Source organism: Oncorhynchus nerka, linkage group LG4, assembly GCF_034236695.1.
Source record: "Oncorhynchus nerka isolate Pitt River linkage group LG4, Oner_Uvic_2.0, whole genome shotgun sequence".
In the NCBI taxonomy this organism is placed as follows: Eukaryota; Metazoa; Chordata; class Actinopteri; order Salmoniformes; family Salmonidae; genus Oncorhynchus; species Oncorhynchus nerka.
In genome coordinates this window covers 32,331,582-32,348,209 of record NC_088399.1, presented here as the reverse complement: position 1 = coordinate 32,348,209, position 16,628 = coordinate 32,331,582, and the positions used below count along the sequence as shown (strand labels likewise).

The 16,628-nt window shown below is 40.6% G+C and overlaps 2 protein-coding genes across 2 annotated transcripts in view; one reads left to right on the top strand and one right to left on the bottom strand.

Moving 5' to 3' along the window:
- The window catches only part of LOC115122219 (growth hormone receptor-like), a 28,781-nt gene extending 20,893 nt beyond the window's left edge, over window positions 1–7,888 (bottom strand). Inside the window, exon 1 of the mRNA XM_029651418.2 lies at window positions 7,600–7,888. The gene's annotated coding sequence lies outside the window, so the exon portion shown is untranslated. The remainder of the gene's footprint in view (window positions 1–7,599) is intronic.
- A 2,723-nt stretch (window positions 7,889–10,611) lies between these two features.
- Window positions 10,612–16,198, top strand: c7b (complement component 7b). Its single transcript, XM_029651406.2, has 17 exons — window positions 10,612–10,762; window positions 10,848–10,909; window positions 11,002–11,077; window positions 11,193–11,334; window positions 11,520–11,667; window positions 11,876–12,014; window positions 12,117–12,245; window positions 12,348–12,591; window positions 12,703–12,816; window positions 13,038–13,204; window positions 13,314–13,542; window positions 13,726–13,897; window positions 14,043–14,130; window positions 14,249–14,381; window positions 14,843–15,031; window positions 15,168–15,264; window positions 15,385–16,198. Exons 1-17 carry the CDS (start codon window positions 10,757–10,759, stop codon window positions 15,686–15,688), a joined length of 2,439 nt encoding a protein of 812 aa, XP_029507266.1. The 5' UTR covers window positions 10,612–10,756; the 3' UTR covers window positions 15,689–16,198.
- Window positions 16,199–16,628: the final 430 nt, after the last annotated feature.

The window sequence follows — 16,628 nt, the reverse complement described above, 5'->3', positions numbered from 1 at the left end:
TGACACTGGCACAGAATAGGAATCACATCCATTAAATGTTATTAGTAGTCTATTAATAATAGGCTATACAATGAAAACACTTAATCAAAGTTTAAAAGTTAAATCAACTCCATCTCCTTTTCTCTCCCAACCATGTTTTGTTACTATTTCATTTCTAATGTTAATAATAATCCCTTTACTATAATTTGAGCCTGCAGCAACACTTTACATTGCATTAAGTTGCATTATTACACGATTATTACATGATAGTTAATGTTGTAATTATACATTGTTACACTGTAACAGGTAAATGTCTATTTAATGCAGGTACACAAATGCAATTTCAAGATACCTACACAAAATAGCTACATAAAATGCCCATCAAACTACTTCAAATCAAACTGGTACATGCTCAATTTTTCATATAGTGCCCCAAATGTGAAGCAGCTATTAACTAATATAATTCATAATCCAGTTTTTATCCATAATTGTGTGTGCGTGTGTAATATTATATTAATTAATATAATCCATCAGTTATACCTTAAATGCAATTAAATTAAACATTAACTACAGTGCAAAAGTGCAACTTAACATTAAGTATTATCCACCTAGCTTTATATCCTATTACATCCTTTTCTGTTGCGGACAGTAGCATGAGACCATGAAAGGAATACCTTGCTTTTTTTCTGGCTAGTCTTTCCACCCTAGTAACTGGATCTGCATTAATATTTTGTCTGTGCTGTGCAGCCCTCTTCTTATTAGACAACGACATATACAGTATAAAGATAATGCCTTGAAATACCTTAAAATGCCATAAAATTATTTAAAATTATAATATTCCGTATTCATACAAGTAAATATGAATTGCATGACTAAATGTTGTAACTAGTGAAAACATGGGATAACAAAGATACTGTCATTCAGCATAATGGGTGACATTGTGGTATACCATGAAACTTTTGTTGTGCTGAAGGACAAAAGCATGATACTGAAGGACGGATTTCATACATAAACATATTTAACAGGCAGTTCCTTGGCCACCTATATAAAGTAATGACCTTGACCTATAAAGATTATCCTTACTTTTCATATTTAATATATAGCATTTTATAAAATAACATTAAAAGTATATTTTCCGTGTTGTACTGAAGGACATTTTTTTGTCACAAATATTACTAGACGGTGAAAAGGTGAAATCATCTAATATTTCAGAGATTTACTCACCTCATCACATTGCTAGAGGGTCTTCAATGGGTCTTCTTTGTGATGTCACATGATTACCATCATGTGATATGCTTTAAAATGGCTTTTTACCTTTGTTATACTGAATGTAATTGATGAAGCGCAAAAGTCCAGACAAAAGTTATTCAAGTTTTTAAATATTTTTTAGGTACAATATATCACCCCTTATTCTATATATTGTTGCAAGCACTAACACAATTATGCCATGGGTGTTCATTTATATTAAGATGAATTTCTACATTTAAAATCCCTTTTTTCATTCGAATTTTAACCCGGACAGTGACACTGAAGGATATTTTTTACACTTTAGAGATCAATAACTCCCTTAATTTAATAGTTTGCAACACAAATATTTCTGGGTCAAAAGAAGGATTGAGTGAGTGTTGAGTGATTTAATATTATATTTATAAATATTTATAGTTTTATGTTAAATGAATGGCCTTCGGACACCAAATTTACACACCGCGACCCATATAATAAACAAAATCCAGGTTATGAACATTACAGTAAGGAGAACTTTTTTTTTTACCCCCTTTTTTCATAGTATCCAATTGGTAGTAGTTACTGTCTTGTCTCATCGCTGCAACTCCCATACGGACTCGGGAGAGGTGAAGGTCGAGAGCCATGCGTCCTCCGAAACACAACCCAACCTGGAAGCCAGCCGCACCAATGTGTCTGAGGAAACACCATACACCTGGCGACCTGGTCAGACAAGGATATCCCTGCCTGCCAAGCCCTGACAAACCCGGATGACACAATAATTCAAACAAAATAATTTTTTTACATTATAAAAATGATGTCTACTTTGTTCATTATTCCTGGTTTTCCTGGGGGGTATTGAATTTGACTGTTCGGCCACATTTTGAAACCTGACAAAGTCAACAGTCCACTGTTGAACATGACATTTGTTCTGCAGTCAACAACTCTGGGCTGAGTTGTGTCCAGCGTTTATGAAATCAATCCCTCCTACATCCTGGCCCCATTCCAGTTATTTTCCCCTCTCTATGAAATATATAGGCAGGTCGTTCCACCAATTCAGTGCTTTTGAAAAATGTAACTTGGTAAAAAAAAACAAATGTTTGATTTCACCCAATTATAGCATTCTGTCATAAAGAGCACATGTTCAACTTCATAAAAAACACACTCCCATCTCAAGAGGTTAGATAGAAAAAATGACTATAGTAAGTACCTATTAGGCACCAAATAAAGTAACATGGTTGACCGTAACAGGGTTGATGATTTAATTTTAAATCAACAATGAATCCCCTTGTGACAAGGAGAATGGACGCTTGTTGTGTGCAATAGGGAGGGGTAATTTAATGAAAGCTTCACACAAAAAACAGTTAAAACATTTCTAGCCATTTCTTTTGCAAGTCTTTCTTCATATTAAAGATGTATTTAATTCTCCATGTGCTTTATATTAAAGGGCACTTAATTTAATATAACATGCTTTTAAAATGCAATATTCGTGCACAAATCTGTGGTGGGGCAAGCCAGCAGAAAATACGGAGTGTTGTGCCATGATTGGCTCAGTGTTCTGTCACTCATGGGGACACTACATCACTGCCAAGTCTAGGGGTAGAGATAGAAAATTCAAGTTTCTTGGGTACTGCCATAGAGTTGTATTAGCCACAGATAAAACAACGTCAAATCACATTATATATACAGTAGCATTGATTGGATTGATCATGTCAACATCGTACTTTTAAAATATTAGCTAGCAGTCATCATCATGAATCAAGTCAACAATCTACTGGCAAATAGTTTTTAATCATTGACATATGAAGAGAAATACTGAAGAGAAATTATAGATAAAACGTATTGGTGCTCATCAGTCATTGGACATAAACATTACACAGTCAGTTGGAAATCACAAATTCAACAAGGAATCAGAGGCTAACTGCGAGCATGGCAAAGCAATCATTAGCCTGCTATTCAGTGGAGTGGCTGTGGGGTCCCAAATCTAAGATTAAGGGTATCTTTTCCTAGTTTAACCCTCGCAAGGCTGCAGGCCCAGACGGCATCCCCAGCCGCGCCCTCAGAGCATGCGCAGACCAGCTGGCTGGTGTGTTTACGGACATATTCAATCAATCCCTATCCCAGTCTGTTGTTCCCACATGCTTCAAGAGGGCCACCATTGTTCCTGTTCCCAAGAAAGCTAAGGTAACTGAGCTAAACGACTACCGCCCCATAGCACTCACTTCCGTCATCATGAAGTGCTTTGAGAGACTAGTCAAGGACCATATCACCTCCACCCTACCTGACACCCTAGACCCACTCCAATTTGCTTACCGCCCAAATAGGTCCACAGACGATGCAATCTCAACCATACTGCACACTGCCCTAACCCATCTGGACAAGAGGAATACCTATGTGAGAATGCTGTTCATCGACTACAGCTCGGCATTTAACACCATAGTGCCCTCCAAGCTCGTCATCAAGCTCGAGACCCTGGGTCTTGACCCCGCCCTGTGCAACTGGGTACTGGACTTCCTGACGGGCCGCCCCCAGGTGGTGAGGGTAGGCAACAACATCTCCACCCCGCTGATCCTCAACACTGGGGCCCCACAAGGGTGCGTTCTGAGCCCTCTCCTGTACTCCCTGTTCACCCACGACTGCGTGGCCACGCACGCCTCCAACTCAATCATCAAGTTTGCGGATGACACAACAGTGGTAGGCTTGATTACCAACAACGACGAGACGGCCTACAGGGAGGAGGTGAGGGCCCTCGGAGTGTGGTGTCAGGAAAATAACCTCACACTCAACGTCAACAAAACTAAGGAGATGATTGTGGACTTCAGGAAACAGCAGAGGGAACACCCCCCTATCCACATCGATGGAACAGTAGTGGAGAGGGTAGTAAGTTTTAAGTTCCTCGGCGTACACATCACAGACAAACTGAATTGGTCCACCCACACAGACAGCATCGCGAAGAAGGCGCAGCAGCGCCTCTTCAACCTCAGGAGGCTGAAGAAATTTGGCTTGTCACCAAAAGCACTCACAAACTTCTACAGATGCACAATCTAGAGCATCCTGTCGGGCTGTATCACCGCCTGGTACGGCAACTGCTCCGCCCACAACCGTAAGGCTCTCCAGAGGGTAGTGAGGTCTGCACAACGCATCACCGGGGGCAAACTACCTGCCCTCCAGGACACCTACACCACCCGATGTCACAGGAAGGCCATAAAGATCATCAAGGACAACTACCACCCGAGCCACTGCCTGTTCACCCCGCTATCATCCAGAAGGCGAGGTCAGTACAGGTGCATCAAAGCTGGGACCGAGAGACTGAAAAACAGCTTCTATCTCAAGGCCATCAGACTGTTAAACAGCCACCACTAACATTGAGTGGCTGCTGCCAACACACTGACTCAACTCCAGCCACTTTAATAATGGGAATTGATGGGAAATGATGTAAAATATATCACTAGCCACTTTAAACAATGCTACCTAATATAATGTTTACATACCCTACATTATTCATCTCATATGTATACGTATATACTGTACTCTATATCATCTACTGCATCCTTATGTAATACATGTATCACTAGCCACTTTAACTATGCCACTTTGTTTACATACTTATCTCATATGTATATACTGCACTCAATACCATCTACTGTATCTTGCCTATGCCGCTCTGTACCATCACTCATTCATATATCTTTATGTACATATTCTTTATCCCCTTACACTTGTGTCTATAAGGTAGTAGTTTTGGAATTGTTAGCTAGATTACTTGTTGGTTATTACTGCATTGTCGGAACTAGAAGCACAAGCATTTCGCTACACTCGCATTAACATCTGCTAACCATGTGTATGTGACAAATAAAATTTGATTTGATTTCTTGGGTAGGGGGCAATATTTTCACGTCCGGATGAAAAGCGTGCCCAAAGTAAACGGCCTGTTACTCAGGCCCAGAAGCTAGGATATGCCTACAATTGGTAGATTTGGATAGAAAACACTCTAAAGTTTCTAAAACTGTTCCAATGATGTATGTGAGTATAACAGAACTGATTATGGCAGGCAAAAATCCGAGGACAAACCATCCCCCTTAAAAAATAATTTCAGCCTACCACTATTTTCAATGGCTGTCACTTTTATTATAATGCGAAGTTCTCCCAGATTGCAATTCCTAGGGCTTCCACTAGATGTAGAACAGTCTTTAGAAAGAGTTTCAGGATGTTTTTTGGAAAAATGAGCCAGAAATTGTAGTTTTTCTAGGTGGCTCCCATTTTGGGTATAGTGTTTCCAAGCGTGTGAATGAGAGCGCGTTCTTTGGTATTTTTCTCCAGTAAAGACAATAACGATTGTCCGTCTTAAATTGTATAGTTTATTTACATATTAGGGTACCTAAGGTTTAATTATAAACATTGTTTGACTTGTTTGGAAAAGTTTATTAGTAATGTTTTGGATTCATTCTTTATGCATTTTGATGGAGGGAAACTGGGTGGATTATTGACTGAAGCGTGCCAGCTAAACTGAGTTTTTATGGATATAAAGAAGGACATTATCGAACAAAAGGACCATATGTGATGTAACTGGGACCTTTTGGAGAGCCAAAAGAAGAAGATCATCAAAAGGTAAGGCATTTTTATATCGCTATTTCTGACTTTTGTGTCGCACCTGCCTGGTTGAAATATGTTTTTCGTGGTTTTGTATGCGGGGCGCTGTCCTCAGATAATCGGTGTGCTTTTGCCGTAAAGCCTTTTTGAAATCTGACACAGCGGCTGGATTAACAAGACGTTAAGCTTTATTTTGATGTATGACACTTGTGATTTTATGAAAGATAAATAATATTTATAATTCTGCAGTTTGAATTTCGCACTCTTCATTTTCACCGGATGTTGGCCAGGTGAGACGGTAAGAAGTTAAAATGATAAACATTCAACATTGGACATACTATCAATGAAGCATGATTTGTGCTCTGAACTGCAAAATCTGACTTTAGTTAGTTCAAGACAGCTGGGAACTCGGGAAAAACAAGCTACAACTGGGAAAATACATTTTGAACTTTCACCAACTCGGAATTGTAAATTCGGAACTTGGGCCTCTTTCTAGAGATTTGACCTGAAGATCACTGACACCATCATGATTCAATGTTTTTTCTTCTTCGAGTTCAAAGTTGTCTTGAAAGCACCATAAATCCAGAGAGTGCCAGACTTTGATGACAAGTTTGATGACAAAATTTGCCCACGAAGGACCGCCACGCGCCACCTTCCTGTTCAAGTGAGCACAGCACAACAAGGTGAGTACCAAAATGTCTTGATGCTGCTGCATAAATGATGAAATATGCCAGGGAGATATGTATACTGTAGCTAAGAAAGTAATACTAAGTGTATGTTGTGTAGTAAGCTGTTAGTAGCGCATGTGCCTCACCCTAATAATTTGGTCTATTTTCATCTCTTAATTTCACCTACTGTTCTGACTTGGTGGTGCACATGTAGCCTATAACCTGTTTTTGAGAAATGTAATCATCGAATATTGTAAGAGCTTTCATTGTCTGCTTCATATGCCCCATTTATTTATCCTACGGTTCTGACTTGGTGTACAGGGAGAACAGTGTAAGAACGGCCCATGTTCTGAATTCTGTAGCTGTACATTTCAAAAGTGCTGAACAAATAGTTATATTGACTACATCCGTCCTAGCTCACTCATTAATGTCTTCATCGAAATTACGGATAGCCTCTTATCTGCTCATTGTCCCCGTATGCCATAGTTTGTACATCTCAATTGTCAGTAGAAACCACATTTGTTTAAGCAAGTCAGCCAGTAAGAGGCTGTTAAGTGTTAAGGTATTGGGACTGCTGTTGGGACTCCGTTTGTCACCGTTATAGTGCAATTAATGTATTGGTTAGTGTTGTGTAGTGGCTTTGCTGGCATGCACCCCAGGTTTTTGTTGTTGTTGTTGACTCACCAAGATGTACATGCTAAAATCGCCACTGAGCTACACTAAAGGAAATGGTCAAATCTGTTCAAAGGGGGAGAAGACCTTTCAGTAGAAAAGTAATTATTTCAATCCAAAGTGTGTATTTGATTACCAGTGTTTAAATGTATACGTATTCGTAATGAAATTTTAGTATGTTCATTAATACATACACATTTGAGGAAGCATTATCATTTAGACTGATTGTTGAAGAAGATATCAACAAACATCATATTCTTAATTTTACGAGGACAGTCATGTGTTTTAGACTTTAAAATACATAAAGTGACTTTAAATCTTTAAAATATTTCCATTTTAACCTCCCCATACACACACAATTTAACCGAAAGTGGGCATAAGCAGTAGGCTAGATTGAATAAACTTCTTTGAACAACAAAATACTGCATACTACCTAACCCTGGTTTTAATATATATTCAAACTACTCACCGTATCAGCAAGTTGTATATCGCTGTTGTTTTCTTCAAAGGCGAAACGCTCGTCTCGGCTGAAGACAGGAATACTTGCATTTGGTAGACCACAACCAAAAACGTTCATGGCTTTAAAAAAACAAACAATTTAAACGTGGCCATATTCGACATATGTAATGTTGAGAACAGGTTGCAACTTGTAGCAAGACACATAGCTTTTTCTGTCTTGCACAGAGATTCTAAAAATCTCTGGCAGGCAGCTGCTTTTTTTAGTGTGGACTGCGGAGGATGGTGGGGGATGTCTGGTCGTCTATCCTAGGCGCGCTCAAGCTGCCAGAGGCAACATTAAAGCGCCACCTGCTGGTAAATATTTAATATAACATACACGACTACAAATAGTTATTTACACATTTAAGCACCAAAATTACATAGCCTGCAGTTCAGACATGAATAAAAACCGTTGTCATAGCTTCGTCAGGTGATTCATCATGTTAAACACTATTATTGCACACAGAGTGATTCTATGCAACTTATTATTTGACTTGTTAACCCCATTTTCACTCCTGAACTTATTTAGGCTTACCATAACAAAGGTGTTGAATATGTATTGACTCAAGACATTTCAGCTCTTCATTGTTTTTTAATGTTTTTTAAATGTCTAAAAACATAATTACACTTTGACAATATGGGGTTTAATATGTGTATGTCAGTGACACAAAAATCTCAATTCAATCAATTTAAAATTCTATCTGTAACAACAAAATGTGGAAAAAGTCAAGGGGTGTGAATACTTTCTAAAGGCACTGTATGTTATCATTTAATTTAGGATTCCATCTACACCACAGGCCTTTCTGAGTTGGAGAGTTTGTATTTTGTCATGTAGTTCATTCAAGGTAAGTGGAGAATCCAGTGGGTTCTTATTGTCTGATTCTAAGATTTGTAATTGATCATGTTTATGCTGTTTGTTCTTTGTTCTTTGTTATAGAAACGGTTTATCCATACATCTCCATTTTGGATAGATAACTCTTTGTATAGTTGTTCGTTTAGTGTGTTCCAATTTTCTTCAATCACATTGAGTTGATTTCTGACATGCTGAAGGCATAGGCACAGGTTTTCTCGGTCTCTGTTTTTGCTTGGATAAGTTTCTCAATTTCTTTCTTAGGTTTTTGCATTCTTCATCAAACCATTTGTCATTGTTAGGTTGTCTGGAAGCTGAAAGGTCAAATGTACTGTTTACACTTAGAAAAAAGGGTTCCAAAACGGTTCTTTGTGGATGGACAGGGTTCTACCAAGAACCGATTGGATCAGAATAACCCATTTTGGTAGACAAGGGTACTTTGTAAGGCAAAGGGTTTTAACATCCAAATAACACCTTTTAGAAGAAAAGGTTTGTTGATGATTCTTTGGAAGGCAAGAAAGGTTCTACATAGAACCATATAGAATATTTCCCAGCATGCCTTATTGCAGGTAGATTCTCAGAATTGCTTGTTTTGCTGTAATATCACATTGATTGGTTGATACATTTGATGCTACACAAAGATAAATAACATACAGTTTTCTAAACTAGTCCAACGTGATGGAGTTATTGCATCTGTTAAGGAGATGGTCTTCCCTACCCTGGCAGTCGTTCTGAATGCAGGTTGTGGGTGATTAAAAAAAGTCTGCTTTGATTCCAATAGGAATTACACATCACTTTGCAGGCCCGTATAATGCGACTATGCAAAATGTGTACAAAAATGTCTATGTAAAATGTCAATGTAAAATGTATGTGTAGCAGAAAAGCTGTAAAAACAAACAAAATATGTGTCCTCTGAAGAGGGTGGATGGGTTAACAATAATAAAAGAAAAAAATACAAGAAAAAGACAAGTCTTTGGATTGTTTGAAATCGTTCCCCGTAGTTCGGAACTGTTTTCTGAAGTGCAATACTACACTGCCCTCCAGTGCCCCAGTTGAGAGCCTTTTCAGCTATGGTGGAAACCTGTTTACCTCTCAGCGAAACAGGATGTCTGATACTCATCTACAGCATGTCCTTCAGCTGCAATACAACAGCAATTTCTGCCTTCAATCATCTCAGTAGGCTAGCTTCAGAATAGGCCTACTGCAATGCCATGCCTGATATGTGGGTTTATTGGACCTAGCTGCACTTTTTTTTAGCTTAAACTTAAAAAATTACTTGGTGGACTAAATGTGTGATTACACTGTGCATATTGTAAAAACAAATTTTATTCATATTTCTATTTCTCATGTTAGTCATTTAGCAGACGCTCTTATCCAGAGTGACTTACAGTAAGGAGTGCATACATTTTCATACTTTCTTGTACTGGTGTCCTGTGGGACAAGTGTTCAGCACCATCCATGTTGCTGTGTTACTTAGGCCCTTACTTATACATGGTTTTAACATGTTTCCTTTGTCCTGTACATTTTTAGACAGGTGTACATGATTAAAATACACATTGTGGTCTGACTGTGATCAGATCTTATAGGTGTAAATTGACATGTTGTTAAATTGGTAATTATCTTCTTTTTTTTAAACATACAATTGTTTTTGTTCAGTTTGGGATGATGTATGTCAGTATGTCAGCTGCTGTATTGTGTCTGGTTGATATCATACAGTCAGTCATACATTACATACACATTTGCTTGGGAGCAACTGGAGTAGAAAAACTCATACAATTTGGCTCTACTAACTTGGGTAAATACAGGCTTGTGACCTTTGCACCAGTTGTGTGGAGCAGAGAGACTCATCCTGGAAAAACAATGATTGCGTAACTCCCTCCCAACTCAGAAACAAAGTTCAGGTGCTGTTTGAAGAAAAGCACATTTATTTCATGATTGTACAGGCATTATTACCTAATACCATCACAAAAACCTTGACACCACCAATACTTTTGCTAGAAATGAATAAAAGCCCATGGCAAAATGGATAGAAATATACTTATTAGGTTTGTTGCTGGCACAGGGCTACAAGGCCCCCATTAATTACGCATCAAGCAAGGGAGGGGGAAATGGGTCCTTATTGTTGTCTGGCTGGGGGAAAGAACATGAGTGTTTCTCCAGTGTGGAATGTCCTGAATTCTGGGTGCTGTTGAGTAAGCTCTCTCTTCACTGGCTATATGAGCTGGGCTCACTGTGCTGGGCCAGAGGAAAAGACCTGTCTGTCTCTGTGGTGTGCATTATGAAGGTAAGGAGTTCTCACTGATCCGCTCAACATGAATGATGATTACTATAACTCAATCTGACCTTGTGAATGTCATTATTTCTCCTAGCTGAACTTGGATGTAACTCTGTCCTGTCTGACTCTGTTACTCTCCCTTCTCCCTCACATTCGGTATGTACTGAGAACCTGAATGTGACATTCATGGTTGACATTTACCATTCTACGTAAAAGCTGAACATGATTGTTTCCATCCGTCCACTTAGCTGTGAGCGCCCTGTGAACTGCAGATGGGGACTTTATGGGGAATGGTCTGAATGCGATGGCTGCACAAAAACACAGGTACACACAGTCAATCACACACACACACACACACTTCATTGCATGGACTTCAAGAAAGGAAGGTATTTTTTAAAACTTGCATGTATTAATATTGATGTGTTCTGAATATTTATAGGTCCGCACACGGACTGTTGAGGAGTTTGCCCAGTATCAGGGCAGTCCATGCTCTGGGGAGGCTTCTCAGAGTCAAGAGTGTGTCCCCAAGAAAGGATGTCCCTTGGGCACAGGCTGTGGAGAAAGGTTCCGCTGTTCTGCAGGTACTTTTTGAAATCCACATGAAACCAGTAAAAATAAGTAATTTTTGTCTATTTGTGCACTTTGTACTGAATTAGTGTATTGTTTAGTATGTGTATTTTCATCTCATACAGGCGACCGATGTGTATGTATGTGCATATATGATTCATAAACAACAACAACATATGTACTTGTATGTGTATCTTAGGACAGTGTGTGAGCCTCTCTCTGGTATGTAACGGAGACCAGGACTGTGAGGAGGGCGGGACAGACGAGAGACACTGTGATGCTGACAATAGCCACTATGTCTGTGACCTGGACAAGACTCCTCCCAACTCTGACCACACTGGCAAAGGGTAGGCAGGCCCCCCTCTACCACTAACATCATATGACATGTATAGTACAACACATCTTGCAAATTTGATGTGATGAGTTTTGCTTGTGTTTTTCTTAATGGTCACTTTGCATTGGCTATACTGTATTTCTCAACATGTTGATGCGATAATCCAGTGTTGAAGATGTGCAGATAGGTATCCGAGTTAAGGTTTGTATTGTCCCCTGTAGGTATGATGTGCTGACAGGGAAGTTCAGGTCTGGTGTCATTAACACACTAAGCTTCGGAGGGCAGTGCAGGAAGGTTTTCAGTGGAGACCACAAGACCTTCTACAGATTGCCTCAGAGTATCCTCAGGTACAACTTCCAGGTGAGCCATACTATACTATATGGGACTGCAGGTTTGGTTTAGTAACAGGTAGTAACTTACTGGTGAAGTAATACAACTACAATCTGTGAGATCTCTTCCTAGGTGGTGGTTGAGAATGACTTCAGCGATGAGGCCTATGAGAGCTCCTGGTCCTACATGAAGCACATCCAGGACAATGCCTTATGGGGACATGATCGCCGCACTTTTCACACAGAGCTCAACAAAGACAAAGTGACTCACTGAGACTATAACTGGTTGATGACAATATAGCCCTGCGTGAGTATGTAAAGTATGATGGTTAGGCCTTATATGCGTGTCCCTCTCTTCTGCCAGTCTCACAGGCTGCTGATCATAAAGAATCAGGTGGAGCTAGCCCAGTTCCAGAACACCGTGCCCCAGTACGTCACTCTGGCTGAGGGCTTCTGGAAGGCGCTGTCCTCCCTCCCAACCACGTACAGTTACCCAGCCTACCGCTCCCTCCTGCAGACCTATGGCACCCACTACTTGTCAGAGGGGGCCCTGGGGGGCCAGTACCAGGCCCTGCTGGAGTTTGACAACGAGGCCCTCAAAGAGACCAGTGAGTAGGACCCCTTTCTCACCAGATAGAGACACATAACAGTTAAATATGGTATTCATTGCATTGAATACATTACACATTATTTTTGATTTCCACTTTCTCTGATTGAAGGCACAACAGATACAGAGTACCAACGGTGTGTTACGAAGAAGAAGCGCCGCTTGTTCAGGAAAAAGGTCAAAACCACATGTGAAAAACTGGTGGACTCTCTCAAGACCTCTAAAGGTAGGTCTACAAGTTTCTATGTCACCCTTAGTAAACCATATATACACACGGTATGCACCACGAGTGCTACAATGAATCAAAAACAACACAGTATTAGAAAATATCAACTAGTCTGAATTGTTAAGAATAGAAAGGTACTGAATTGAATAGGTCTGAAGGGACAATAACAGATGCATTGTACTGTATGTAATCACCTCTGTCAACCATGATCCTGTCTGCAGAGTATAACAACAACAAGCTGCCTATTAAGACCAATGTAATCGGTGGAGACCCATCCTTCATAGCTGGCCTGAGTGTCCTGGACCTGGAGAACCCTGAGGCCAATGGACAAATGTATGACCAGTGGGCCCGCTCTGTCAAGGACTTCCCTCAGGTCATCAACATGAAGGTAGCATAATCACATATATCTCATATAACTATAAACCTTTTAGTCAATTTCTATCACATTTTTTGGGATGCCGTCATGTTATACTGTATCAAGTCCATCCATATTGTAGCTGCGGCCTCTGTATGAGCTGGTGAAGGAGGTGCAGTGTGCCGGGCTGAGGAAGCTCCATCTGAAGAGAGCTACAGAGGAGTACCTGGCAGAGGAGCATCCCTGCCACTGCCGGCCCTGCCACAACAACGGGCAGCCCCTGCTGACTGGCACAGAGTGTAAATGTGTCTGCAGGCCTGGTACCTCGGGCCCTGCCTGTGAAAGTGGCACTGTTATAGGGGAGCAGCCAGGTAAAACAACCATAAATTGCTCACTTCCTGTAATGACTTGTCCACTGACACTGTATTGTTCCTACAGGCCCCTTGCCTCTGACACTGAGCCAGCAAGATTTAAGATCAATGTATGATGTTGTTGTACATTTATCCATAATGATTGACTTATAAATGTGATATTTTGGCTTTGTCTTTTATAAGGGGTGATCCATGGGAGCTGGAGCTGCTGGTCGTCATGGGGATCTTGTTCTCAAAGTCAACTGTCAAGGTCTAGGACCTGCACTAACCCTGCTCCCAGGCGAGGGGGCCTCCATTGTGTGGGGCTGCCCACAGAACATACTTCCTGTGAAGAGTCAGACCTACAACATTTACAGTGAGGAAACTTAACCTCTCACCAAATACGCTGTGAACAACAGCACACCTTAGCACAGTAGCTACAGTTACAATAACCTCAGTAGACTATAACAGTTGCCACATCTGCTTCAGAGTATGGGGGTTGACTGTGTGTTTGTCTGCAGGATGATGGAGCCTCAGTGTTTTGTTCTCTCTATAAGTCCACCGAAGGCATGTAGAGCCCCGCCAGCCCTGAGGAATGGCTTTGTCCTGGTAATGGTCACCTTTCCATTCCTGTTATCTATTGCAGAATTCAATAACCTTCAAGGAAGTGTGTGTGAATTTGTCTACTGTATGTTGTGAAAAAGCATCAATGTGTATTTGCATCTAGAGCCCCAGAGATGTATACCTTGTAGGCAGTAAGATTGAGTACTCCTGCATAGAGGGCCACTACATCACTGGAGAAACTGTGGCTGAGTGCACTGACAACAACAGCTGGACCAGAGGACCATTGGAGTGCAAGAGTAGGTACTCAAAGGGTTAACTTTTTAAAACACTGATGTTGGATCTGACTCACTCAAACCACAGAGTTTCTAAACCCAGAGGCGCAACATCGCAAGACTTCCCGGGAACTCTTGCGAAGCAGACCAGGCTGGAGTTTGGGGTTTGAGAAGTCAATGAGCGAAGTGAACAATTCATCTTTAGATGTTAATTTTCTCAAAATGTAAAGACACAACCTAGATTTGAGACAAGGTCTTAAGTAGTTGAACATGTTATTACTCTGACTTCGCAAAAGTGACAAGCTGACCCGTTTTCATTTTCGTGCCGTTGATTTGGGAGACTGCACATGCACAGCTTATATGCATGAGTTTAGCTAGCCAACGTCGCCATGACATTGCCAACAAGTTTGATTGGGGATTTCTATTGGAGAAGCAGTTTTAGCCTATCTTCATACTGTACTGTCTTTGCTCAAACTCTATTCTAGGTGCAACATGTGATGTTCCGTCCCTTGAGAATGATGTCACAGGCACTCCTTGGAAAGTGATCTATCAAATTGGGGACAGTGTGTCCCTGTCCTGTCCTGTGGGGATGATGAGAGAGGGCATGGCAGAGATCGTCTGCAGCTCCAGTCTGCAGTGGTCTCCATCCCCAGACAGCATAAGGTGCAGAGAAGGTAAGAGATCAAGAGATTCAACTGCTACATGGGAATCTAGAAAGCAAAATCTTACCATCTTTGCTCTGAAATTAAATGAGGAGGCATCCCATTCCATTAAATATGAATTTTGATGTGTTTATTCTGTGTGTGCCAGTGCCAAAGGGCCCCACCCTTCCACTTGCCTTGAACTGCAAACTATGGGAAACACCAGGAAAGAGTCAGTGTGTGTGTAAGCTTCCATACCAATGCCAGTGAGTATTTTAATTGCAGTCTTTTCACATTTCTTGACTTTTGACAGGGTAATACAACTAAGTATATACAACCCTGGAAATAAACAAGATATTTTAATCGGATTATTTTTCTCTTTAAAGGCCTTCCCTGCAGTTATGTGCCACCCTCCACACAGGCAGAACAAGTAAATTGGGCGTGTGTCAACTTGGAGCTCTGCAGTGTCTGGGGCGGAGCTTCAAGCTGGTGAAGGACAGTGATTGTGATTGGTCGGATCAGGGGCTCACTTCCTGCCAGGAGGAGTGCTTTGACACCTCTGTCCAGCTCTGTGTCAAACTACCAGACAGTGCTGTTGCTGTGACAATGTCAGCATGTGAGGTGGGGGCTCGGAGGTGCCAGGGGGAGCAGTTTGATGTGGTCAGCATCAAGGCCTGTTCTGCACTTTAAAACATGATTCTTAACCCATAATTGTAATGTTGTTGTTTTTTACTTATAAGAGAGTAGTCCCTTATATTCTAATAAAGTGTGCATCAAGGTAGAGCTATCCATTTTCTACTCTACATGGTAATGGGGAGAACTATGCCACTAAGCTTTTGACTTCAGACAACTTTTTTGGACTTCCTTTATTGGTTGAAATTTGGCCATAGAATCAATGAAGGAAAAACATTTCAACGTCTGTAAATGTCAACTTGTCAACTTCCGTAAAATATGTATTTTATCTTTCATTCAGCACCTAAAATGCACCTGATTCCAATGTCCGGAAAATACGTATTTTTGACGTTTGTATAAGATATATTATAACCTTTCATTCAGTACCGGAAATGCACGTTATGTCAACGTCTGGAAAATGTCTGGAAGATGACTGGGATTGTTGCAAGTTGTAAATAAAAGATCATTAGACAAAAAAGGTTACATTTTTGTTAATTTCAAATAAACGCTACGTTGTGACACAATAGAGTTGATTGCATTAAGTGACATTTTTTAACAACAAGTTTGTGCAAATTAAGTTGAACCAAGCTACAACTGAAACGGGACAAAACGTGCTCCTTCTGAATGTTAGTCTTTACAGTTAAATGTAGTGTGTGCTCTATGGTATTATGGACAAGGAGAGAGTGATAGAATATGGGAAGAGGATGGGTACAGCAGGACCTGATTATGTGGACTATTCACACAGGCCTTCATTGAGAATCTCAAACACCATCTTTCTACACTTGATGGAAGCCATGGAGCACAGGGCCATTCTCATCTTGCTCTGGTTCTTCAGCAGCTTCACACAGAACATGTGTTCTCCCTCAGGACAGTCCTGGGGAACTTCACACAGACATTGTTTGTACTCTGGGTGCACAAAGTCAAAGGGTAAGAGCAACATGTACATGGAATGATTTTG

What these genes read in the sequence shown, in the direction of transcription:
- c7b (XM_029651406.2), top strand. An exon ending in CGAGGCCCTCAAAGAGACCA is followed by an intron (nt 12,592 to 12,702) that starts GTGAGTAGGACC and finishes CTCTGATTGAAG; the next exon opens with GCACAACAGATACAGAGTAC. An exon ending in TGAGGAATGGCTTTGTCCTG is followed by an intron (nt 14,131 to 14,248) that starts GTAATGGTCACC and finishes ATTTGCATCTAG; the next exon opens with AGCCCCAGAGATGTATACCT.